At 58.9% G+C, this 23,817-nt stretch overlaps 2 protein-coding genes and 1 non-coding gene across 6 annotated transcripts; all 3 read right to left on the bottom strand.

Annotated features, from left to right (window-relative positions):
• Positions 1 to 95: 95 nt before the first annotated feature.
• Positions 96 to 12,588, bottom strand: KANSL2 (KAT8 regulatory NSL complex subunit 2). Of its 3 annotated transcripts, none has more exons than XM_087771403.1 (10): positions 12,560 to 12,588; positions 10,943 to 11,201; positions 9,821 to 9,999; positions 9,102 to 9,216; positions 8,509 to 8,676; positions 7,189 to 7,351; positions 6,317 to 6,413; positions 3,413 to 3,666; positions 1,426 to 1,662; positions 96 to 588 (listed from the first exon to the last, which is right to left on the bottom strand). In XM_087771403.1, the coding sequence occupies exons 2-10, from the start codon at positions 11,191 to 11,193 to the stop codon at positions 460 to 462; spliced, it is 1,593 nt and encodes a 530-aa protein (XP_087627529.1). In that variant the 5' UTR covers positions 11,194 to 11,201; positions 12,560 to 12,588; the 3' UTR covers positions 96 to 459. The 3 variants fall into 3 exon arrangements, with proteins under 3 accessions (XP_087627529.1, XP_087627530.1, XP_087627531.1); XM_087771404.1 differs by lacking the exon at positions 12,560 to 12,588 and adding an exon at positions 11,421 to 11,551; XM_087771405.1 differs by lacking the exons at positions 96 to 588; positions 1,426 to 1,662; positions 12,560 to 12,588 and adding an exon at positions 2,173 to 2,531.
• Positions 6,120 to 6,248, bottom strand: LOC148053959 (small nucleolar RNA SNORA2/SNORA34 family). Its single transcript, XR_015707804.1, has one exon. It is a non-coding gene; the product is annotated as a small nucleolar RNA SNORA2/SNORA34 family (small nucleolar RNA).
• Positions 12,589 to 14,111: 1,523 nt separating the features above from the next.
• CCNT1 (cyclin T1) lies at positions 14,112 to 23,581 on the bottom strand. Of its 2 annotated transcripts, XM_087771391.1 has the most exons (9): positions 23,359 to 23,581; positions 22,459 to 22,540; positions 22,014 to 22,142; positions 21,078 to 21,138; positions 19,636 to 19,698; positions 19,204 to 19,249; positions 16,715 to 16,878; positions 16,289 to 16,359; positions 14,112 to 15,902 (listed from the first exon to the last, which is right to left on the bottom strand). In XM_087771391.1, the coding sequence occupies exons 1-9, from the start codon at positions 23,532 to 23,534 to the stop codon at positions 14,475 to 14,477; spliced, it is 2,220 nt and encodes a 739-aa protein (XP_087627517.1). In that variant the 5' UTR covers positions 23,535 to 23,581; the 3' UTR covers positions 14,112 to 14,474. The 2 variants fall into 2 exon arrangements, with proteins under 2 accessions (XP_087627517.1, XP_087627518.1); XM_087771392.1 differs by lacking the exons at positions 21,078 to 21,138; positions 22,459 to 22,540; positions 23,359 to 23,581 and having other exon boundaries at positions 22,014 to 22,148.
• Between the last annotated feature and the right edge of the window lie 236 nt (positions 23,582 to 23,817).

The raw sequence follows: 23,817 nt of genomic DNA, 5'->3' as shown, positions 1-23,817 counted from the left end.
CCCCCCGCCGCAGGACACGGGGACGCTCGGGGCTCATCTCCATCGCTTTATTGGGGGGGGGGGGGGTCACTCGTGGGGGGAGCCCACGCCGCAGCCCGGCCTCGGCCCCCCCCCCCCGCAGGACCCCGGTGAACGGGCAGAGCCGCCCCCTCCTTCCCCGGGTCCCCCTCCAGCTTCTCCGCAGCCGGCCGGGCCCCGCAGGGCTCCCCGCGGCACGGGCAGGCAGAGCGGGGGGACGGAGGGTCTGGGGTCCCCGCTCCGGGGTTTCGTCCCCCACCGCTCTAGGAACGCCGCCGGCAGAGGAGCTGGAGCCGCGGCTTGGCCCAGTGCTGGGCAAGGCCACCGGTGCTGGGCAAGGCCACCGGCGCTGGGCAAGGCCACCAGTGCTGGGCAAGGCCACCGGCGCAGCTCGCGTTCACAAGGGACGGTGGCCGGCAGAGACGCCGCGTGCTGCCGGTCTCAGCTCACGGGCGCCGGCTCCAGGCTCCCGTTGGCGGCCACTCCGCGGGCCTGGGCGGCGGAGACGGCTTGCTCTGGCCGCCTGTCGTCCCGCGGCGCCGGCCGGCACGCCGCCATCGGCAGGTGACCCTGTTGGGGACAGAAAAGGGACGGTGGGCTGGCTGCAGCGGGACCTGCCCGGGCAGAGGCGAGGGCAAGCCCAGCTTTTTGTCGCTCCCCCGCGAATCGGCGGTTCCACGGGGACGGGAGCGCCCGCAGAGCGGGAGCCGTTTCCTCTGGGCTCCCGTTTGAAACCAACGGCTACAGCAAAGCGGCGGTCTTCAGTCGGAGCCGGGGGGCTGCATGCTGCAGGGCGGGGGGCCCCCCAGCCCAACGCTCGGCTCCCAGCAGGGGAGAGGCACTGGGGGGGCTCCTCGGCCGCAGGGGCAGCGCGGGAGGGGTGACGGGCTGCGGGACGGGGCGCCCCAGGACACCCCCCGCGGGCACGGCCCGAGCGAGCCGCGGGCTCCGGGTGGGACGCAAGAGGAGCAAGTTCCAAGTGGAAAATGAGACTCCAAAGGAGAAAGCAGCAGCTCTTTGCCCGGCAGACGACAGCTCCCCTGAAAGTCCCCAGATGGGAGAAAACGGGCACCCCATAGCGTCCCCAGCCTGTGAGACGTCCCCGCTGTGTCCCAGACAGCTCCCGCCACCCGTCCCACGCGCAGAAGAGGGTGGCACCGAGCTGCCCACGGAGATGCGACCAGGGCCAGGCTCTGGCTCCCCCCCCAACGCTCCCAATACCATCCAGACCCGGGCATCGCACGGGTCCAAACTCCGCTGCCTGGGAGAGCAGCTCCTGAGGGGCTGGCTGCACGGCGGGAGGGCAAACGGGGACTCGTCCCCCCCGGGAAGGGACATCCTCCAGCCCACCGCAGCACCCGGGGCCAGCGGCCACCAGCAGCCCCCGCTGCGCTCCCCCGGCCGTACCTGCGCAGGCAGCTCGGCCGGGGGCTCGGCGGCCGGGGAGAAGACGTGGGCAGAGGAGCCTCCTCTCTCCATCGGCGCCGTCTGCGGAGCGAGGCCTGGGTGGGAGGGCTCCTCCAGGGCCAGTATGTCTATGGGGGCCTCGGCAACGTCTCTGAGGGACTGATCGAGGGCCACGGAAGGATCGAAGAGCAGAGGGGACGGGGGACACTGCATGCCATCGCCCACCACGTCCAAGTCCTAGGAGAGAACACAGCGGGAGCGGCTCAGCAGCAGGAGGGGGCCCGAGGAGCCCCGTGGGAGCCAGCGCGAGCCCTTGCAGCCCTTCTCTGCTGCCCCTCAGCAGCGGGGCGGGAGCGGGCAGCAGGCTGCTCCGCTGCTTTACAGGCACGGGAGGAGGAAGGCAGAGCAGCGGGCACCGTGCCACGGAGCAGCGGGCACCGTGCCACCAGGAACCCCAGCCTCGGCAGCTGGGAAGGCAGCTAGGGGGGCCGCCTCCTGCAGAAACGGCGTGATCCAGGCTGGCAGCGCTGCGCCCCCGCTGCAAGCAAGGTGCGGGGCACAAGGTCCGGAGCCCAGCACAATATGCTACCCCAGAAGCATCCCCGTAGCAGCCAGGAGGGCTGTGAAAGGGTCCGATCCTGCCCTCCTCAGCACACCCGGAGCAGTCACCCCGCTCCCAGGATCTCACACAATGCTCTCTGCTTGCCCCGACACAACGCATTGGCGCGGACGGTCTCTGGCTTACTCCTGCTCGCTGCCGTCTGCTGCGTGCGTGGATAACCCCGCTGACGCGAGAGGCTGGGATTCCTGCGAGGCTTTTGTTAGCGGCCGGGGTTTGTTTTGGCTTCGGAGGGTGTTTGACATCAAGGCGAGATGCCTGCGACTCACGAGTGGCACTCTACCAGCCTAGCGTGACGCGAGATAAAACACAGCTGCCCTCCGCAGCCGTACGCTGCTGTGGCTCCGAATCCCTCCGAGCCGAGGACGGAGGGTGCCGCAGGGTGCCCGCGCACGGCTCGGGGTACAGGGCAGGAGCGAGGCGCCCGGGTTCCTGCCTGAAGCACCCGAAACCCCACAGAGAACAGGGGACCCTCTCGAAGGACAGGCTGGAGGAGAGGAACAGTTACGTTTTTCATGTCTGACCTGAAAAAAACCCCCACCTCCCACAAAGGCTGTTTTCAGAGCGCGGCGTGCCGGCTCGGCCCCACGGGAAGGAGGGCTGGGAGCTGGGCCGGTGCCCGCCGAAGGCAGGGGGAGCGTTCCCCCGGCCCCGGGGGCGCTGGGCCCAGCCGGACCCCGCTCGCTCTCCCGTGGTAACGCTGTGGCTGCCGCCATCCCTGGGACTTGGCGGCCGCTGGCGATCCCCCCTCCATCAGCAAGCTCCAAAGTGGTTGCGAGGTTTGCCTCCTGAAGGCAGTGCTCAACAATCTCGGGGGCATCCGAATGCTAAAGCAAGCGACGCCTCGTTCAGAGGAGCAGCTCCAAACGACCAAGCTATTTTTTTGTTTAAATAAATTTCAGAGGATTTTAAGCACGTAGGCTTAACATGCATGCAGGGCATCAGAATAATCTGGGGATTAAACTCCTCATATATTCCTCATGGAAGAGGAGAGGGGAAAAAAAAAAATCCTCTTTTTAAAAAGCCCCTAAATACGGATTTAAATGAGAGCACAGCCCACCTAAAGGAGCAGTCACCAACCCTACAGAAACAAACATCTCCCAAACCTTTTGCACTCCTGCCCGTTCTTCAAGAGACTCTCCTTCCCCAAGCCAGCAGGAATAAAAATAATTCTACATTATCTGTGCTGGGGAGGCAGCGCTTTACACGACATCCATGCACGCTCCACAGAGAGCGCCGGGTCTGCCGCACTGCAGCTCGCTCCACCGGTTATTTCCGTGCGACCGCACGGCGTGTCACGAGAACAGCAATATTCGGGGGAAGCTTTTTTGCAGGAGACCACGGCCTGAAGCCCACTGCCCCACTTACATCGCTGAACTCCAGGGGCAAGCTCTCCGTGGGCTGGAGCTCAGCGGCGCTCAAGTACAGGTCCGTGGGGGCAGCTTCCAGCTCCTCGGGGACGGCCAGCGCCTGCTCGGGGACGTACATCTGCGGAGGCAAGCGGAGATGGAGCGGGCAGCACGGATCCTCGGAAAGGCTCACGGGAACCGGTTTGTTGCAGGGCACCTCCTCGGAGCCTTGACACGGTTTAAAGAGAGTCTGGTTAGTGTCCTGGCAGATGTCTGGGGAGATGCGGTCAAGGGAAACCTGCAGAGCAGCCAAGCTACAGACAGACACGCATCCAGAGGCATAAATGCTCCTCGCTCACCCGCCACCCTCCAGCAAACGGGGCTGAAAACCCCGTTCGCTTCTCCAGGATCAGGAGTCCAGACTCCCGAGTCGCACCCCAACCGCCTGGCAACGCGGGCCACGTTGCTTGCGTGATGGAAACGGGGACGAGAGCGGCAGCCTCCCCGTGGGGGCTGGGAGACGGAGCTGGATCCCTGTAAAGCACTCGCAGATCCTCAGATGGAAGATATTACAAATGCACAGGCTTACTTTTATTTGCAGACATCCATTTAAAAGGCGTCTGCACAAGCCTTAACATCTAACGTGCAGCGGAGATACGAGCACACACAATGCTTTTTCCACAGCCAGGAGTTTAGTTCCGGTATTTCTATCTTCCCACTGCATTTTCCTTCCCAATGGAAAACCTATTCCTGCCAGAGGTGTAAATGGGATTTCCTGCCTTTAATCACAAACAGAAACTCTGCTCCAATTGCATCGGGCTTGCAGGGCAATGCACCAGCAGAGAGTAGCTACAGAGCAAATCCCAGCCTCTTCCAAGAGCCCTGCGCAACCACAGACGGGCCCACCGCCCAGGCTGCCCGAGGGCCCGCACGAGCGACATTTTACTGACGGTCGTGAAGCTTCTCCTTATGCTGCAAGGAACGGCTGAGATTGTGTCACCAAGAGAGCAGAGCGAGGCACGACCTCCACGCAGGTGACGCTCCGGAGCTGGGGCCAAAGCGGGTTTCAGGAGCAGATCGAGTCTTTCAGGTCAGATACCTCCATATCGAACCCACCCAAGTAACTACCCAGCCGTCCTCGACGTTTGTGGGGTTCACACCCCCGTCTCCTTTTCACACAGCGCAGTGTGGGAGAGGAAAAAAACCCCCAAACCCAGGCAAACTGGCAAAAGGCGTCAAGTTTAACCCAGTTCCTTAAGCCGTCTAGGTTTCAGATTTATCCTTTCCTCCTCTCCTCCCTGCACCGAGGCGGCTGCGAACGCGCCGCTACGACTTCCCGGCAGGCTGCGGGAGCCCGTCGTCTGTGCTAGCAGCAATGGTAGGGAGCCCAGCCCAGAGGAGCCAGATCTCTCAGACACTCGAGGGCAGATGCGGTGAGGAAAGCGTCTCTGTATGAACAGCAGGGTGGGGAAGCCAGATTTTAATCTCTCTGAATGACTCCCAGATCAAGCGTTGACTTTATTGGTAGCCAAAAAGCATGGATTGCCAAGATGACAAAATCACACGCTCCACCTGGAGCCCAACAGCCCAGCTGCGTTCGCTCCCTTTAATGCATTGTCACAAACAATCCAGCTCCTGAAAAGCAAACAAAGCCCAAGAGCCTCCTGACAATGCACAAAGCCGAGCAGACTGCAGATGTTATCGGCTCAGCAGGGCTAACCAAAGTAAGATCTTGTTTGTGTCAGTGAAAGTCAGCTGACAGCTCAGACGTAAGGAAATCAAACCTCGCTTTTTCCACTCCCTTCTCGGCCTGCCCTGCTCAAAGCGAGCCAGCTGCGCACAGCGACTTGCTCAAACCGTTTTATAGGTATTTATCCTGTCTTTATTTTGCAGTATACGGTCACTAGAGAGAAACAAAGGCAGCTTCCTGCTCCCCGGGCTGCTCCCTGCGCATAGCCGGAGTCGAGTCTGCCAACTGCAGTCACAAAACAAAACAAAACAAAACGAAGAGCTCAAAATGAAGAGCTCATCCTCCCCCTGGCTGCCAGCTCTGCTCTGGGACCCAGCGCCGGAGCCTCTCCTGACTCACACCAGCGACGGCTGCTAACGCAGCTCCGACACGATCCAAACCTGCTCCTGGACACATCCACCCAATCCCGCTCGGACAAGAGCTGTGCAGATGCAGCCGGGGCAACGCTGGGTTCGTGGATCCCACGTTGGGGCGGCGATCCCTGAGCTGGGGGGATCCCAGTGGAAATTTCAGGGCTGGTCCTCAAAAAGCCAAGGCCGTTGCAGGAGGTCAAACAGCTCGGGGCTGTTCACACACACGTGTGCGAACCTTCCAAGGAGTAAAAGGAGACTGCGCTGACCCAAACAGGCTAGGAACTACTCCCTCATCCGGGTCCTCCCAAAAATCACTGAGCACGTGCTTCGGCAGTCAGACACCCTTTCCTCAAACATCCCTCGCAGCAGGACTCGTACCGAGAGCTCCCAGCCCCTGCTCAGGATGGCTGCTGGCACCCAGCCCCTGCAGCCAAGCCGAGAGCAGACCTGCTTCTACCCCCTTTTCACGCAGCCAGAAACTCGTGCCTCCCTCAGGCTTCGTGAGATTCCCTTGGCGCTTCCCAGTGAACCAGCCACCCCGTTCGGACGCTCTGGATCGGCCAGCGTTCCACAGGGAGGCTGCAGCGGGACCTGCCCGGGCAGAGGCGAGGGCAAGCCCAGCTTTTTGTCGCTCCCACACGAATTGGCCGTTCCACGGGGACGGGAGCGCCAACAGACCGGGAGACGTTTCCTCTGGGCTCCTGTTTGAAACCAACGGCTACAGCAAACCGATGGCCTTGATTTAGGGCCAAAGAGAAAAAAGGAGGATCAGCCACACTTCCAACTGTCAGGAACGCAGCCCGGGCAGATCAAAGGATACGCATAAGGCAGTGCCTGGTCATCGGGAGGGACTGGTTGGAGCATCGGACGTCGTCGACAAAGGCCAAGCACCTCTGGCTGGAGCGGGTGGTGTGCGCCTGCAAGTCCAAGAGAAGAGCTCAGAGCCGCGCTGGAGAGTCGTCCGGCTCTGTTCCAGAGAAACCCCCTCGGCTATACAACACTTGCGTCCTGCCTTCAAAACACGCCAAGACCAAACTCTCAGTTCCACTCCAGCAGAGCCTCGCTCCTCATTATGTCCTTCCCATTCAAGCTTTTATTAAACAGAGCTGAGATAATAAGGCACAACCCGATTTCAGTAGGAAGGACTTCACCTCGGAAGCATGTCTCGAGGAACGAGGTTTCTCAGACTTATCTTTCGACGTTCAGAAGTCAGCTAAGGGAATGCTTTGAATTTTAAAACGGTTACAAAGAAACGGCTGCACACCAGCTTCACATTTAGTTTCATGTGTGATGCGAGGGGCCTGCCTTTGGGTCCCCCCCAGGTCTAGGAGAGGTCTGGGTTTCACCACTGTAAGGAGTATTTTCCACTTATTTTTCAGTGACGAACATCAGGCCACCTTGTACTGAGCCCTCCCTTGCAAAAGGGAAAATTCTCCAACCCCACACTTTAACTTTTGCAGTTTTGGTGCCCATTTAAAACGACTCTAGGAACCCCCAATGTTTCAGCCAAGGCGGGGATACCGAGGGTGCTGGCCAGGACCAGATCTTCACGGCCTTGCAGGAAGGGTGTTACAAGGGGCGATCCGGCAGGGCCAGAGCGGACCTGGCCTGGGATCGCTCCCAGGAAGGGATGAGAGAGACCCAGCGAGGCCGTAACTCGGCCGTACCCGGTTCCCGAGCTGCTGGACGCACCTGCTGGGCAGCGCCGTCGGTCGCCAGCATCCTGCGCTCCTTCAGCTGCCGGTGGAGCAGGGCCTCCACGCCGTAGCGCTGCCGGTAGCGGCGCAGGCACTTCAGGCGCTTCAGGTTCTCACGCTCCTTGGCCATCAGCCCCTCCGGGCCCGTCAGAAGGCTGCTGCCTGCGGGGAGCAAGGGAGGGGTCAGAAAATACCACCCCACCTGCCACATCCTCCCATTTTTTTTTTGGTATCGAGAGCCAAAATCAGCTGTTGAGAGCTCCAACAGCTGGCTAACGACACAGACGTCAACACGCGGAGGCAACGAGCAGCGAGAGTCGCACGTATAAATGGGAAGCACATCTTTCGCTTACATAAGAGGATGACAAAGCAGACTTATCCCAACTGCTCTGTGCGCACAAGGAGCCAACTGAATATTTTTAAGCGCCTTTTTAAAGAATTTGGCCACTCCAAAGTCTATTGTGATTTCTGCAGGCAGAGTAGCAGTTTGTCAAATTTCAGCTTGCTCCTGTGCAAGTTCTAGAAGCTTCCAGTAAGCACTCCCAGCCGTAATTACAGGGCAACGCTCAGGATCTGCTCTTCTATTACTGGTTTGCTAAAAAGAGTTCTGCAAAATTGTTATGTACCAAATTTCCAGTTATTTTTATTTGAGATTGAGCCATATTATGCCATTTTCCAGGATGAGCTATTATAAGACTATGCTAGGGAAAGCATTCTTTGCACTGCGATACTTGCAACCAGTTATACAACGTGGTTCGGCCTCTGCTGAACTACGAACTCCTGCCTCCAAGAGCACGTTCTGTACAGGGGGAAATCCAACCGAGGCAGAAGTGCTTCTGCAAGGGAAAGCTGCATCTGCGCTAAGGAGGAGTATGTCCTTACGGCAGTACTGGTGTAACGACCGAAACAAACTTTTGCCGATACAGACAGGACCTTACAGATGAATAAATTTTTTGTTTATAAAACGAAAAACAGGAAATCCCATACAAAAAAAGAACTTCTGCCTCAGAATTAACTTTGTAGTCTCATTTCCTGACAACACTGCAAACTTTGAAGAGCAAAGAAATCCGGCAACCTTTCTAACCCAAACGATACCAATCTCCAGGCACAAGGCCAGCCACAGAAATACCTTCTCTAGCTGAGTTTCAGTCCTAGGGTAATTCTCACCCTTACTGAGACAGCCCTGCTCTGAAATCTGCTTCTACAAAGGGGAAAAAAACCCGTTTTTTTTAATGTAGAGTTCTGTATGTGTTTTTAGAGGAGCGCTGTGCCCTCGCCCAGATGAATACGGATCAGTGACTACCTGTACCAGTACTTGCCTAGGGCCTCGTGTTCTCCCTTGCAGCTGTGCAGGTATCGGCGCTTCTTCTCCTTCAGAAGGTGCTGGAGTCGTTTGAACTGGTCAATGTAGAGAGACTGCAGGCGGATCAGCTTCTCTCGCATGATCAACGCCACCTCCTCAGCCGTGTATACGCCAGCATGCCTGAAAGACACCCACACAAACAGGGTGAAGTTTCTAAGGGTCCCTCGGGGCTGTTCTCCTGACCGAATGACACGAACGTCATCAGAAACAGGGGCTGAGCAGGGCTGGATTAGACAGAACAATGGATGACGAGCAGAAATACTGATCTTCACGGATTTATTTTTAATTTAAGAGATCACCCAGAGACTGCTGCTGAATGGACCACTCCACACTGAAAGAGGATGACCATCAAATGCCTCACAGAAGAACCACCAGGTCCAAGACTTGCGAGCATTCGCACCTAGCAACTCCCCAAGGCACAAAGTCCAATTAATAACGTCACCTCTTTAACGTAACTGCCATCTGCTCTGGTACCACACTGAGCTCAGAACGCTCTGCATGCTACGTGCGTGTAAGCAGCCTGCAGCCGCTGGCACCCAACTTACTTCAAGGGATCCTCCTGGTCGCTATCGATGCTGTCAGCCTCGCTGTCTGGGTCTCCTCGCCACGTCTGGTCCACTGTGATAGGGTCCTGCTCGCCATCGCTCCAGCTGTCCTCATCTGCAAAGACAAGTCACCCTGAGCGACAGGACACGGCCCGACGTCCCAGCGCTCGCTGCTCGGCACAGGGCAGCCGGGGACCCCGGGAGCTCGGCTCCACGGCCGCACGGAGGTGAACCAGCTCTGCCTCTTGCCAGGAGAGGCGTCTCCTCCCCCGCACAGCATGAGCGAGCGACACGGAACAACAGGAAACCCACCAACGCGGCGCAGCCAGAACACGCAGCTCCTGTGGAGCAACGCTCCTGCCCACCTAGGAACCACGAACTGCCGGCCGGCCCTGCCAAGCGACCCCGCGAGATGGGAAGCTCAGCACTGAGCCAGCGTTTGACAGGCACCGCTAGAGACTAACCCCGCAAAGAGGGAAGCTAGCTAACGTTTCTACTCTGCGACTGCAAGGGAAGAAAACCTGCAGGATTTTGGTCTGGCGGCGTGACTTGCTACAGTCAGCGGCAGGCGAGACACGCCAGGGTTTGCAGAACACCATCTTTTACCCACGGACCCCTGGGATCTTTTTTTCACTGGATTTAAGTGATATTCTTGGCTTTTCCACACAGAACAGAGAGCTCCAGGTCCTCTCTCCCTGGTTTTTGCTTTCAATTCTTACCTAGGATCCGACTGGCTTCGCTGCGGCTGCTCTCTGCGGTCTGGGAGCCCAGCTCTGTTTTGGCGTAAGAGCTAAGCTGGCAAAGGAGAGTCTCGCTTACAGGCCCAGGATTGGACTTCTTCATCTGAGCTTGGAGCGCCAGAGTGTTCCTACGGGCGTGCTCCGCACAGAACGACGCGCTGCGGGAATAAATCACAAGCTCATTACGACTCCAAGCCCTCAGCCAGCAAAAAGAACAAGCGATCCAGTGAGAAACGTTCCCTGGCGCCCGGAAAGCACATCCCCTCCACAGCGCTCTCACGGAGAGAGCCGCCGGCTGCAGGTACAGCTCAGAAATGCCAGAGAGCCCCGGGTGGCTCGCAGACCACACACCACCGCCGAAATGCCACCTCTGGTGCGGGAGCTGGCAGCAGCAGGGAGAGAAAAGAGCTTTTTACTTAAAGCCACTGAGGCGAGCTCTTCTGCTCCCAGCCATTCACACTGACTCAGTTTCAGGCAGAGCACGCTGGCCCACATTGGATGGATCCTTTTTATCGCACAGGGATCAAGGACGGAACGAAGACTACCAGTGTCCGCATCCCCGTAAATCTCCGCGAATGAAATGCGTGTGGATGCTCCCGTAAGGGAAACTGTGCTCTGCTGAGGTGCTTACTGGATGTCGGTAACTATTCTAGGTCCTTCCACCCATAGTGGTCAGAACATTTCATATGCATCAAAGAACGAAAAGCACAACCAGGCCATCCACTCCACGTAACACACGACCAGAGCATCTGTGCTGAGGATTATCCATAAGCACAGACAGCGGCAAGTTAAATCTGCTGGGCTGAGCGGAGGTACGGCACCGCGTGGGCGCACGTACAGCTCTTACAAAGGACCTGGATCGCTGCAGCCACCTTCTGATGGCAAAGGGCAGCAGCCCGACAGTCGGGCAGGGCCAAGAGGACTCCACACAGCGTCCAGCACTCACAGAGTCTTTTTCTAGCTTAAAAACGCTTCAGAAACAGGGAGCCGCTTGTCTGAGGTAACGCAAGTGCAGCAGCTGCATCAGGAGAAGGACCTTCTCCTGCCTGTTTTAATTCTGCGTGGTACAGACCCGGAGAACCAGGAGACAGAGGTACTCACCCATCCTTCTTCTCTGGTTTGGGCGCAGCGTTGGGACACCGCTTTCCATTCTTTGTTGAAACGTAGCTGCACTGCTTGAAAGGGGCGCTCCTGTCTTCGAGAATGTGCTTAATACAGAACTCCTGCCCCTCCAGCCGCGGCTGGGAGCACTGGCGGTGGGTGAAAGCACATGACAGAGGCTCCTGCGGCCGCGGCACAGGAGTGAGGCGTCCTCGGCTTGACGGCAAAACATGGATCCGAATTCTGTTCATGCCAACACCTGCTTGAGAGACGCAAACCAGTTAAAAGAAATGAAACAAACTACTGATAAAAAGAAAGAGAAGCAGCATCTGCTAACACCTACTAACGCATCTGAATAAAACTCTTTAACCCCCTTGAATGAAGTTGCTCCTATAGAGACAGTTTCTTCCACGTCTGGGGAAACTCTGAGCTTTGCAGCAACCCCGTTTTTGCACAGAACGAAACACACGTCACTCACCCGAGCCACCAAGGAGCAACGTCCATGCCAAGGTGCAGGCACAAGCGCTGCTGCCTGCCAGCACCGTGGCCGGGGGGGGGACGCACGGACACACGTCCCAGAGGCACCCCTCTACGCCCACCGCCCCAGCGCAGGACCCTTTCCTACCAGTGCTGGAATCCCACAGCTCCGCACCCTCCCGGGGCCCCCCACTCCCCTCCACACAGGGCCCCCCAGCCCCATTACGCCCAGTACAAACCCCGTTCCCTCCTGGCATCGCCCGGCCCCTGCGGCCCCCTCCTCAGCAGGCACCCTCTCCCAGCCCTGCCCCTCTCCACGCTTCCCGCAGCCCAGCGCTGCCCAGCCCCGCACCCCTCCTCCCCGTCCGCAGCTCACTGCCCAGTACAGGATCCTTCCCTCCCAGTACAGCACCAGTACAGCCCCCCCATGCAGCTCCCGGTGCCCAGCCTCCCGGTGCACGGCCCCCTGCTCCCGGTGCCCATGCCCATCCCTGCTCCCGGTGCATCCCAGTGCCCATGTCTATCCCCGCTCCCGGTGCATCCCGGTGCCCATCCCCTGCTCCCGGTGCACGGCTCCCTGCTCTCCGTGTCCATTCCCCGCTCCCGGTGCATCCCAGTGCCCATGCCCATCCCCTGCTCCCGGTGCATCCCGGTGCCCATCCCCTGCTCCCGGTGCACGGCCCCTGCTCTCCGTGCCCATCCCCTGCTCTCCGTGTCCATTCCCCGCTCCCGGTGCATCCCGGTGCCCATCCCCGCTCCCGGTGCATCCCGGTGCCCATCCCCTGCTCCCGGTGCATCCCGGTGCCCGTGCCCGTGCCCATCCCCGCTCCCGGTGCATCCCGGTGCGGGTCCCTCTCCCCCCACGCACGTGCTCCGCCACCCGCCCCGCGCGCCCCGGCCCCGCGCATGCGCAGTCGCAGCCACCCGGCTGCCCCGGCGCCGCCATTTTGTCCGCGGGCGGCGGGCGTGAGGGGCGCTCCCGAGGCGGGGTCCAGGCAGCGCTACCGGAGCGGAGAACGGGAGGGGAAACCGCACCCCCGGCCGGTGCGGGGTGGAGGGGCCCCGGGGGAGCGCGCAGGCGTCGCGGCGAAGGGGCTGCGCGGGCCCCGCTCGGGGCGGGCGGCGCCGCCGCCATCTTACCTCGCTGCCGCCCCGGCCTCCCTGCTGCCTCGCCGCGCACCCGCCCCGCCACCTCACTGGCCCGCCCGGCCGCCAATCCGCGACGGGCGCGGGGGCGGTGCCGCGTAGCGGTTGGTCGAGCCTGCCGTCACTCCGCAAGGACCAGCCGCGCCCCCGGGAGTCACGTGAGGGCGGCGCGGCGGGAAGCCGACACGTGGGCGCGGCGGGGCCCGGGGGCGCACGGCGGGGCCCGGGGCTTTGCCGACCCCGGCAGGGCAGGGGCTCCCGGTAGCCCCGGGGACACCGGCTTGGTCCCAGGAACCAGCCGGGGGCCAAGAGCCCCACCCCGGCTCTACCCCGTCCCCTCCCGTTTTCCCGGGCCAGCTGCAGACAGGCATTGCTCCCCGCTGATGGACGGAAAGGGAAGAGGGAGCGATCCGCTGCAAAGCCCGGCAACCCGGGAGCAGCCAAGAGGCTCCAAAAGCAGCGGGGGGAAGCGAGGGACAGGCCTGAAACCTAAGAACCGTACCCAAAACTGCGGGGGGGGGCGGGGGGGGGGGGTTACCGACAGCAGGGCACCGGCGAGGGTCGGCGGCACCGATTGCTCTTAAAAACAAGCTTGATGTAGAACGGGAGTTTCGCAAAACCGTACGGAGACAGCGCATTTATTGAAGGGTGGCAAAGGAAAGCCTGAGAACAAAGGAAATAGGCTTTTCCGAAACGTTCAACCCAAACTCAGGCGGCTGCCCCGGCCCAGGGTCGAGGCTCACCGGTAAAAGCCGTTTCCAGCTCGGCTGCGACAGCCGCGCGCCGCCGGGATCCCCTGGAAGAGCCGCCCCGGGCAGGGTGACCCTTCCAGCCAGCCGTCCCGCGCCGCCTCGCCCCGCATCCCCGCTGGGAACACGCCACGCTGCTCCGATCCGGCTCCACCAGCACGGCCACGGACCGCGTCCGACGCCCTTCACGCCCAAACCCGGCTCTACGCGCGCCGGCGGCACCACCGGCGGCAGGAGCCAGCCAGCTCCCGGCACGGGGCCGCTCTGCTCCAGGGGGTGCTCTTGGGCACAATCCGGCTCCACGCACAAGCCCCTTGCTCAGCACCGCTCGTCCCCGCCAGCGGCAGCTCCCCTGGGCTCTCTGCCCCCCAAAAAGCAGCGGTGGGGGTCAGGCCCTGGGCCAAGCGCCCTCCGTCCGTCACCTCGCCCTGGCTGTTTGACGCCAGCCACCCTGAGCCGCCACCGAAAGCCCCCCGCCGCCGGGGTTTCCAGCGGAAACCCGCAGCAGGGGAGCAAGGGACAGAGCCGGGACCCCGAAACCAGAGCAGCTTTTGGAGCGAGGAAACCAGACCCGCGGCAGGGAGAGCAGCAACCAGCACCCCGCGGTCGCAGCAGCTGGGGTTCCCTCGCCCCCCCGGTCCCTGCCCTCCCCTCGCGTCGCTTCCTCCCCTCCACCCCCCAAAAGCTCCTGAACCCCCTTTCTGTCGCCAACAGCTCAAGCGGAACCACCCGACAAACCGCCCCGAACCCTCGCCGGGGGCCCCCACAGCACCACAAAATTCAAATGAACAAAACACTAAGATATAAGTTACTGCTTAAATTATTTGTAAAACGTCTTAAATTTTCTGTGACATACTTTAAATACCCCCCAAAGCCCCCCAACAACGCGTGTTCCCCAGAGGGGGCTTCAGCTCCAGCAGGGACGGAGCCCGTCGCTAACTGGAAGTCGATGGGGGACGGGAGCAAGGAATAGAGAAAGGGTTTCTTATCCTTTCACAGCTTCAACAACTCCGCGCTCTAAATATCAATAATAAAAGTTATAATATAATAAAATAGTTCTTCGTGAGGCAGTGGAGATCGAACGAGCCCTTTCACGCCCCCGCAGGGGCAGCCCAGGTTTGGGCTTGGGCTCTGGACAAACTCAGTAGTAAAAAGGGGCTTTACTTGGGGAGCGGGGGCAGCGGCGGGGGCGGTTCTGAGGGCAGGGGGGGCGGTCGGGGCTTGTCCGTGTTGGCGGCAGCTCGGGAGCTGGTGGAAGCCCGGGGGTTCAAGAGGTCGCCGTACGAGTGGAATTCAAAGGCAGGGGGCTGGGTGGGCTGCATGCCCTGCGCGCTCAACAGCGAGTGCAGCATGTTGACCGTATCCTGGTAGTCACTGGCCTGGTTGGCGTTGTGCCCGTTGGCCCCCGTGGGACCCTTGTCCGATTTGCTGTGGGTGCCCCGGGCTTTGTTGGCCTGGGGTAAGGGGAGGTTGCCCGCATCCGAGCCGTGCCCCGGGAGGTGGGCCGCCCCGGGGAGGTGGGGGTAGGGGAAGGGCACGCCGGGGCCTTTGGAGCCTTTGCTGACTTTGGGCTGGTGCTCGTGGGCTGCGGCCGTGGCTGCCGCCTCCTCTGGCAGGGGCCTCTTGCGGGAAGAGGCGAGGGGACCGTAGCTTTTGTGGGGCACGGCGCTAGGCTGGCTGCTGTGTTTAGAGTCTCCCGGCCGCTTGTTCGCCACGCTGCTGGGGCCGGTGCCAAGCTGGGCGTGCAAGTGTTTGTGAGAGTGGTGGTTGTGGTGGTGGTGGTGGTGGTTGGAAGAGTGGCCCTTGTGTTTCTCCTTGTGCTCCCGGTTCTTGCTGCTGCTCTCGTCCGAGGAGCTGTGCCTGTCTCCAGCGGCCGGCACCTTGATCCGCATTTTTATCTCCTCCTGCTTGGACGGGAGCGGCCTCTCCCCACCTCCACCTGCCACCGGGATCCGCAGCTTCAGAGCCGAGGCTTTGTCACTCTTGTCAGGGCCGGGAGGGCGCTCGGGATTCTCCGAGCCGCCAATGGGAATTTTCAGGATGATGGGAGAAGGGTTGTTGTCCTGCTGGACTTCCCTCTCCCGCTGCTGCTGGACCAGGAGATTCTGCGCAGCGTAGGCATACTGAGACCGCACGTTGGCCTCCATGTTCTCCAGCTGCCGCTTCTGTGCCGCCAGCTCCTCGGCGTGCTTGGCCCGGTACTCCTTGAGCGACACTTTGGCCGAAGGGGCGTTCTTGCCACTCTGCTTCTGATAACCAGCGCCATCTTGCTGTAAAGGATGCTCAGCAGCCGACGAGCTTTCGTTAGTCCTGTGACTCTGGCCAGCCTCCAGCTTGGGTGGAGGATGCTGGGACAGCCAGCGCTCGGGCTGGGACATATCCGCACTGCTCTGGTCGCTGGGTGAGTCCGCCGTGGCCGGCAGAGAAGGCCCTGCTCCGGCGGTCGAGGACGTTGACATGCTCATTAACCCAGCGATGTTCATGTCCGAACTATTGTTCCTGGAAATCATGTTGAGGATCGTCTGCTCCGACAGGCTCTCGTCTTCACCGTGGTCATCAGCCTTTGACTTCTTGGCTGCTTGAGAGGCCTGGAATAAAAAGCAGGGACCGGTCATTTACTTCGGGCTGTCACTAGAGCTGGTTTGATGCAAGCAGCTCACCCGGTACAGTGCAAGCTCTCATTTAAAGACACTTTGCCCCCATCTCTCCTTGTGGGAAAAGACCCAACCACTGCAAGCGGGGTTGCTGGAGCAGTTGAAAAACCGAGGTCTCTACAGAGTTAACTCGGAACAGACGAACTCAAGCGCTGAAGCAACATTTTGCAGACGCAGAGCGTTCCCACTTCCCCCCACACACGCCCTTCAGACACTGTCCTGCATTGTAATACCGGAGATGCCACACGGCCTCACGCACACGGAAGAAATCGAAGCCTGTGTTTGCCTGCAAGCGCCCACGGTCCAAAGCAGATTCTTACCCGCCAGTTCCGAATACGTTTAAGCCGGTTGGGAGTTTTCTCAAGGATCTGCAGGAATTCATGAGTCAGTTCTGCAGAGGAAACACAAACCCAAACAAGAGGGTCAGAGGCGGGCAGACCAGCACGAATCCATCAGGGCAACCCCCTACTTACTGATGAGTGGAGCTACTGATGAGATGGAGCTACTCCAGGAGGGGAAATACTGAGAACTAGCATCACTGACCACATTTAAACTCATCTCACTGCGCGCCTTTTGCCATCTCTGTTGTACCATAGAAGCTGCTGCTGCACTGGAAACCTTGGCAAGACCTGAAGTCCTGGAGTCCCGTGAACTGGCCAGTGGCCGTGTTTGAACGGCAGAGCCAGGAACAGAGATGCCAAAATAATGTAAGAGCCTTTGGGGGGGAACCTCGCTCCAAAACTTACCATCTAAGAGCTCCAGAGTTACAGTGCCATCAACGTATTCCCACCAGTGCTTCCCGTCCGTGGAGACTGGGATCTCCCAGTTGGACCACTTACAAGCCAGGTGGATACAGACGCAGGCCACAACGGGAGGGGTGTACTGCAGGCTGAAGGTGGTCAGGTGCAGGCTGACGTCACCAGCAGGGAGAGAGAAACAGAAAGCCATGAACTCCCAAGCCTGAACTTCAGCACTCACAATCGCCCACTGAACAGACGCTGCGCAAGAGGTGGACGTGGTGGGGAAGTCCCTGCCGTTCCTCCCCCAGTACAACCCTACTGTTACGGGCGTCTCTATCCCGCTCCGCTGATTTGCTTGTTCCTTCCCCGTTCCGCTGCAGATAACTTGGGTCCAGGCAACTCTGTCAGCTCAAGGCTCTGCGGCTCGCGCGGGAGCAGCGAGGCACACTGCCGCCCCACTCGAGCCCTCCTCCGAGGGAGAAAGCGAGCGGCTGGGTTATCTGCCAGCCCCCACCTCTGCTGTGGGCTCTGCTCGATCTGAGAAGAAACTCAGACACTTCCAAGTGCAGCTCCTGGGATGGCGTTCGAGGAGCAACCTGGCCCTCTTCGGCTTTTAGGAAGGGTCTGGTCTTTCCCAAATGGTTTTTAGGAAAAGCACTGAAGCTTCGGCTGTGAATAGCACCATAGGCTGGAGCGACTCAGGAGCGCCTAAAAGGGAGCCTGGCCGCCTAGCAAGCGTTTTCATGAGTAAATTAATTTGCCACGCGACAGCTCGGACGTCAGTGCTGGGAGGTCTAGGTAGCACTGAGCACAGGAGAACCGATGGACTAAGAAAGCATCCTGCTCTCTACCTGCAGGAACACCAGGTCCACTAAGCCTCCGAAACTGTGACAGCAAGTTGAGCGCAGGATTTGCCCGCTGTCACACTCGTGACTCGGCCCTTTCAAAGAGCGCTTGATGGAAATGGTGCTGCTGAGCATCTACGTGCAGCCGCAGGATGGCATTATCTGCATTTCTTCGCCATGCTCGGCTTACTTAAACATTTTTCCATCAATGCAATGTGGAGAGACAGAAATATGCATCTACAGCCTGAAAGTCTGAAGCCGTTTCACGGATACTGTATTTATCCATACACCAAGGAGTCAAACCCAGGAAATTCAGAGCCTGTATCCAGTCTGCCAAGGTAGGAAGTGAAGTTAAGGTGCACAAAGAGCCTTAAATCTGCCCCGTAATGATGCCAGAAGGAAATAAAAGTTAAACATCTGTAGCTACACCTGATAAATCCAGTTCATCACTTAAGCACCTTAATCAGGTGTTTCATGGCATCACTTTAAGGCAAAATTGAGGCTGCCTGGCCGCATTTCTTGCTTTCTGCCTGGATTTCTTTCAAGTGTAACCTTAACTCATAATTCCTTGGTTTTGCAATTATTGCTGCAGGGATAAAACACGTTTCGAGGATGCATTTACCCACACATTACTAACACCACCTTCCCTTTACGCTAGTTTATGCAGGAAACCCACACAGTGCCCTTTGGAGCTGCAGAGCACCTTCAACAAACAATTCTCCCAGCGCGCTGTGGAGGCGAGCAGGTAACACCTCTCACAGGCAGAGAGGAGAGAAACAACTCGCCCAAGGCCACGCACATTCGCAGCTCGGCCAGGGCTTGGAAGCGTTCTCCAACTCTGCAGCTTCACCTGTGCTAGCGCCTAAACCATCTTTTTCTCCCCTCCTTTCACTTCTGCGAGCTCTTTCACAAAAACACAAGATTTTCCGTGTCCACGACCTGGTCTGTTCCAAACATCAGCTCTGTGACTTGCCTGAAGCTGGTAAGCCAGGAAATTAAATCTAAAAAAAAATGTCGGAAGTCCCAACAGAAGGGCTGCTATCAGCCTGGCAGTGAAAATCGAGTGACAAAATGACCCGGACCTCTCAAGGTGAAAAAAGCTAGAGGCTCCTTTCATTTCCAAGCCTCTGCTTACAGGACTGTCTGTCCAGTCATGCAGGCCAGACAAGGCTATCGTTTTCTCTTGTAACGCCTCACGCCTGCATCCAACTACCCTTTCTCTCCCTTTATACTCTAGATCCGCCTTCTTTGGCGTACAGACCGTATTTGTTGCCCGTTTGAACAGCACCTAGTTCAGTGAAAACTCTCTGACACCTAGGTACTAAGCAAGTAAAAATGTATATATTCATTTCAAGTCTACCTTTTTGGGTTGGGTTGGGTTTTGGTTTTTTTTTAACTTTCACAACTGTCTAACTCCCCATGACAGAAAGCAGTGAAGCTCCTGAGCATCCCATCTGCCTCGCTTCTATGGCCAATGCTGCAGCTGGTTTTGACCAGCAGCTAGCAGGAGAAAGGGTTCCTGCTCTTCCTGAACCGAAGCGAGCGATCCCCAGTTGCTCGCAGGCTGACCGATGCCCCAGGGGTCACCAGTAGCACATCTCCTCCAGATAAGACCCTCTGTCAAATATGAATCAATTGTAAAATAATAACCTGTTGGTAGCCATGAAATAGGAAGTTTGGGCCAAGTCCTTGCTGGCTGAAAGAGAAAAGGAAAAAGCAGAACGTTAGGCTGCATATCCCAACAAACGTTATTCCATTTTAGTGCAAGACCCACGGGCCTCTCGCCACCCCACACAAAATAAGAGAGCCAGCACGGTTCGACTAACTCTACGCCACAACTCGAAGGATTTTAGAAATTACTGTACGTAGAGAGCTTTGCGTGGTTCAGCAGAGCCGCGGCATCGCGTCAGTCATGTGCGACTGCCTCTATTTTGACATTCGTTATGGTTATTAAGGAGGCTGACTGCAGGCAAGCTCTCGGGCAATCCCAGCTAAACACGACAACGTATTTTCACAGCTCTTCTCTATCAGGCTAAGGTTACGCGGAGAAGCCGCAAGCACCCGACATCGGACATCGCTTACCTCGCACTAGCTGGGTGCACTTCACCACGTGGGTATGGGGGTGGTCAATAGTGATCTCGAAACCTGGAAGAACACAGACATATGGCCATCAGAAAACCAGCAGCACACCCCCACGGATCTACGAACCTCACGTTTCCTGCTCCTGGGGGACAAGGCCTTCTCCCTTCCCTCCTACAGCCCCTGCTCTCTGCTCGGAAGCAAGCAGGAATAGAGGAGCCCGTTTTCCTGTATCCAGAAGACTCAAGTTCTCCAGTCACAAAACCCGAAGGTCACTGCTGCTGCCAGACCTCCAAGCAGCTAAATGACTTCTGCGCTTGAAAGACCTCACTGAAAACAAAACAACTATTAAGGATTTTAAAAATAGCAGGACAAAGCCTCTTACAGCAGCTGGGAGGAAGGAGAAGACAATGGCATCTGCTCAAAGGAATTTCTGTCACCCAAAAAGCTAAAAGGAAGCAGACGTTTTCCCTTTGAAGGAGCCTACAGCACTAACGACAACTGAACTTAATCCTCGCTTCAGTTTCCTATTCAGTTTGGGCATTATGTTTTACAGAAAAAAAAAAAAAAATTCAAATCGGTCCATGTGTGCAACAGATTTGGTTCTTCCCATGCAGAACATTCTAGAAGAACTGGGACGTTCACAAAGGCAACTGGAGAACCGAGTCACTGCAGGACTGGGGTCGCAGTTTAGCCACTGGCTTGCCAGGCCAGCGCCTGTGACCCCTCAACACTCCCGCCCCTCCTGAGCAAGGGGCTAACGGCATTTGCTCTGAACCGAGTCAGAAATAACAAAGGCCTACTGAGTATTTTGGAGCAGAGCGCTACCTACAAACTGCCTCTGAAACGGAACGTGTGTTAGTAAAAACAACTTTTAACAGAACATTTTAGAAAGGAACAGGGTACCAGATCCAACGGCCGCAGCCCTAAACGTAGGCTCCAGCTGCTACTTTCAAAAAAAACCCAAAACTGTTGCTGTTTTGGTTTTTGTTTGTTTGTTTGTTTTTCCCCATGTTCAGCTATCTGATCAAAATATTAACTTTCAACCCAGGTTTTGCGAGACATCTCTCAGTGCGAACTGCTTCCTGGCCACAGGACTAGAGCATTATCGAGTTCAACAGCACAACGGAGGACAGCGACCAGTGTCCAAGCGGTACAAAACCTGTTGTAGGGGGAAAAAAAGAGACGAGCCACACTTCCACACTTTAATTTCTCTGAGCATTGAACCTGACACAAGTTACACCTGAAAAAACTGATGTTAAAAGGAAAACAGAAGGAGTGGGTGCAAAAAATAGAGCTTGTTGCCTGGACTCTTGCTCTCCCACTGGCCAGCTGTACATCTGCCCTCCAGCTGTGGAGAAGACTGTGCGGTTAGGCTCTCCGCTCTGCGGAACACTCCTGGGTCTGGGATTCGTGTGGCAGCCCGTCCGCTTTGAAAAACTTACCCAGGGTCTGCAGTATTATGCTCTCTAGAATGACCAGGTCTTGGGCTTGTTGCAGGTAAGCCTGGGGTTGAGAGGACAGGCAAGTTACTCACGATGAGGCACTCCGTATAAAGCCTGCACATTTCTAACACCCTTTTCTCAGGGAGGCAAAAATAGCAAAGGGGAATCTTTATGCCGATCTGCACTGGGGGAACTGGCACAGATTCCCTGCCAGAAAAGAGAAAGCAGAGTGCTGGGGCGGACCCGCTCCCCTGCTAGGGCTTCTGCTAGGGGATGGCTGCTTCGGGATCCACAGCGGCCCTCTCAGTCCTGGTCCCTCGCACTGCACAGGACGGCTATACGAGCAGTACAGGAGAGGAATTAGCTGCTTTTTTATTTTTTCCTTAAGCTTTCCTGGATAAAGCTGCCCCTTTTCAGCGGGGTCGGCTGCTCAGTTCCAGGTAAGACGGGCTGTCTCGAGAGATGGGGAATCAGCAACGTTTTTAACAAACCCACCATTAAACGTGTGGGGACAGAACAGAACCAACTGCGCACACCACCTTCTGCTCTGCCACAGACACTACTCAATCGCAGCAGCCAACATCCGTGCCCTCCTCAGAAGCTTTTCACGCAGACATTGTTACACAGCACATCTGAGTCACATTTGCAGCAGCACAGCAGAGGAGAACAGAAGAGAGGTTGCCACAGAGCAGGAAAGAAAAGCCTTCTGCTGTACAGAAGCCAAAAAGCTCTCAGTAGCGTAAGAGCAGTCGAATTGGAAAGCTGTCACTGACCATCCTAGGACGCAGCCGCTCGCTTAGAGAGCGGGCGCTGCTGAACCCGATTTAGCGAGACGCCGTAGCCACGCGACTCAGGATGCAGCACGCTTCCGCCATTCCCATTCCTCGTGCCTCCACTCCTCACATCAGAGCCCAGTTCTCCGATCTCGACACTTACCTCGCTCTTGGTGTCTAGAACAGTCTCCTGGGGATGCAGACAGGCATGTGCTACCTTGATTACGTGCTCCAGCTTACGAGGCTGCTCCTCCACCTTGGCTGCCAAGAACAGAGCTGCTGGTACCACCGACTTCAGAGAAAAAAAAACAACATTTTTTTTTTTAAAGTTAATAACTCCAAAATTAAAGCAAATAAATTAGGTTAATTCTCACATCTAAAACAAATATTCGTTTAGGAAACAAAGCCTGCACAAGTCCAAACGCCACCAGGAGGGAAAAGGGTCTCTGGTGACTACCGGCAGCTATGAACCACCCCTCCCTTTCCCAAGCCCCCTCCCCAGGGTCGGTCCCACCGCGTCGCCCCCGGAGCCGGCTGCCAGGCAGCAGCAGGAGCAGAGCTGGGGGGTTCCCGGTGCCCCCCACCCTGCCAGACCCCAGCACACTTACGTTCCTGTGGAACTGGGTGAAGGACTGCACCATATAGAAGCGGTGCATGTACACGATGGCCGTGTTGATGGTGAGCTGGGAGCTGATGGGGTGGTTAAGGAAACACACAGCCCTGACGACGACCCCCGAGCAGCGCCCTCAGCTCCCCAACATCCCACCGGCACCAGCACCGGGCCGGGCCTCGCTCCCGAAATGCACTCAGCTCTCCCCGCTCCCGGGCCGGGCTCTCCCCGCTCCTGCTCCAGACCTGGCCCTTCCCGCACACCGGCATAGCTTTCCTCACTCCCGAAAGGGGCCCGGCTCTCCCAGCTCCCGGGCCGGGCCTGGCCTTCCCCTCCCCGCACAGCTCTCCCCGCTCCCAAAACGGGCCCGGCTCTCCCCACTCCCGGGCCGGTGTCTCCCCGGGATCGGGACCGGCTTTCCCCGCACCCAGGCCCGGCTCTCCCCTCTCCGGGCCTCGCTCTCCCCGCGGCCGGGCCCGGCTCTCCCCGCTCCCGGGCCGGGCCGGGCCTTCCCCACACCCCGGCACAGCTCTCCCCGCTCCCGGGCCGGGCTCTCCCCGCGCACCGGCACAGCTCTCCCCACTCCCAAAACGGGCGCGGCTCTCCCCTCTCCGGGCCTCGCTCTCCCCGCGGCCGGGCCCGGCCCTCCCCGCTCCCAAAACGCTCTCAGCCCTCCCCGCTGCCGGGCCGGGCCGGGCGCGGCCTTCCCCGCACCCCGGCACAGCTCTCCCCGCTCCCAAAACGCCCTCGGTTCCCCCCGCGACCGACCCCGGCCCTCCCCGCTACCGGTCCTTGGCTTCTCCCGGCGACCAGGCCGCCCCTCTCCCCGCTCCGGGGCCGGCCCCCGCCCGGCGGCGGCACCCAAGCGCAGGCCGCGCGGCCTAGCGCGGCCGGATACACGTTGAGACGCTGCCCCATGTCCTGCAGCAGGTTGGCCGCCTGCTGCCGGTACGAGAGCTCCTTGTCGGGGTCGAGCCCGGCGCGACGCGAGGGGCTGCGGTCCAGCTGCTCGCGGCTGAAGTACCAGCGCCGCCCCGCCGCGCCGCCGGCCCCGCCGCCCGCCGAGGCCTCCATGGCGATCTGCGCCCGCGCGCGCACGCACGCACGCAACGGCGCGGCGACGTCACAACGGCGGCGGCGCGCGCGTACGGCTGCGTTGGAGGGGAGGAGCCGTTGAGGCGCGTGCGCGGCGGCTCGCGCCTGCGCGTTCTGACGCAGAACGCGTTGCTATGGCGGGGGGCGGGGGGGGGAAGGGGGTAACGGCTGCCCCCCCCCTCCCCCCCCCGCTGCGGAACCCCCGGCTCCGGTTCCCCCGAGGGCCCCGAGCCCGGCCCGCACCTCAGGCCCCCCCCCCCCC

This window comes from Nipponia nippon, unplaced genomic scaffold (genome assembly GCF_047370975.1).
Source record: "Nipponia nippon isolate SJK-2023a ecotype South Korea unplaced genomic scaffold, ASM4737097v1 scaffold_35, whole genome shotgun sequence".
NCBI classification, from domain to species: domain Eukaryota; kingdom Metazoa; phylum Chordata; class Aves; order Pelecaniformes; family Threskiornithidae; genus Nipponia; species Nipponia nippon.
The sequence above is the reverse complement of the archived record's forward strand: the minus strand, read 5'-3'. Positions and strand labels throughout refer to the sequence as shown.

Coding starts and splice junctions, on each gene's coding strand:
- KANSL2 (XM_087771403.1), bottom strand. CDS start 11,193: ATGAACAGAATTCGGATCCATGTTTTGCCGTCAAGCCGAGGACGCCTC. Junction 8,677..9,101: donor GACCAGGAGGATCCCTTGAA/GTAAGTTGGGTG, acceptor GGTGTCTTTCAG/GCATGCTGGCGTATACACGG. Junction 589..1,425: donor CGGCCGAGCTGCCTGCGCAG/GTACGGCCGGGG, acceptor TGTCCCCAACAG/GGTCACCTGCCGATGGCGGC.
- CCNT1 (XM_087771391.1), bottom strand. CDS start 23,534: ATGGAGGCCTCGGCGGGCGGCGGGGCCGGCGGCGCGGCGGGGCGGCGC. Junction 22,541..23,358: donor ATGGGGCAGCGTCTCAACGT/GTATCCGGCCGC, acceptor CCACCCCATCAG/CTCCCAGCTCACCATCAACA. Junction 15,903..16,288: donor AACGTATTCGGAACTGGCGG/GTAAGAATCTGC, acceptor TTTTTATTCCAG/GCCTCTCAAGCAGCCAAGAA.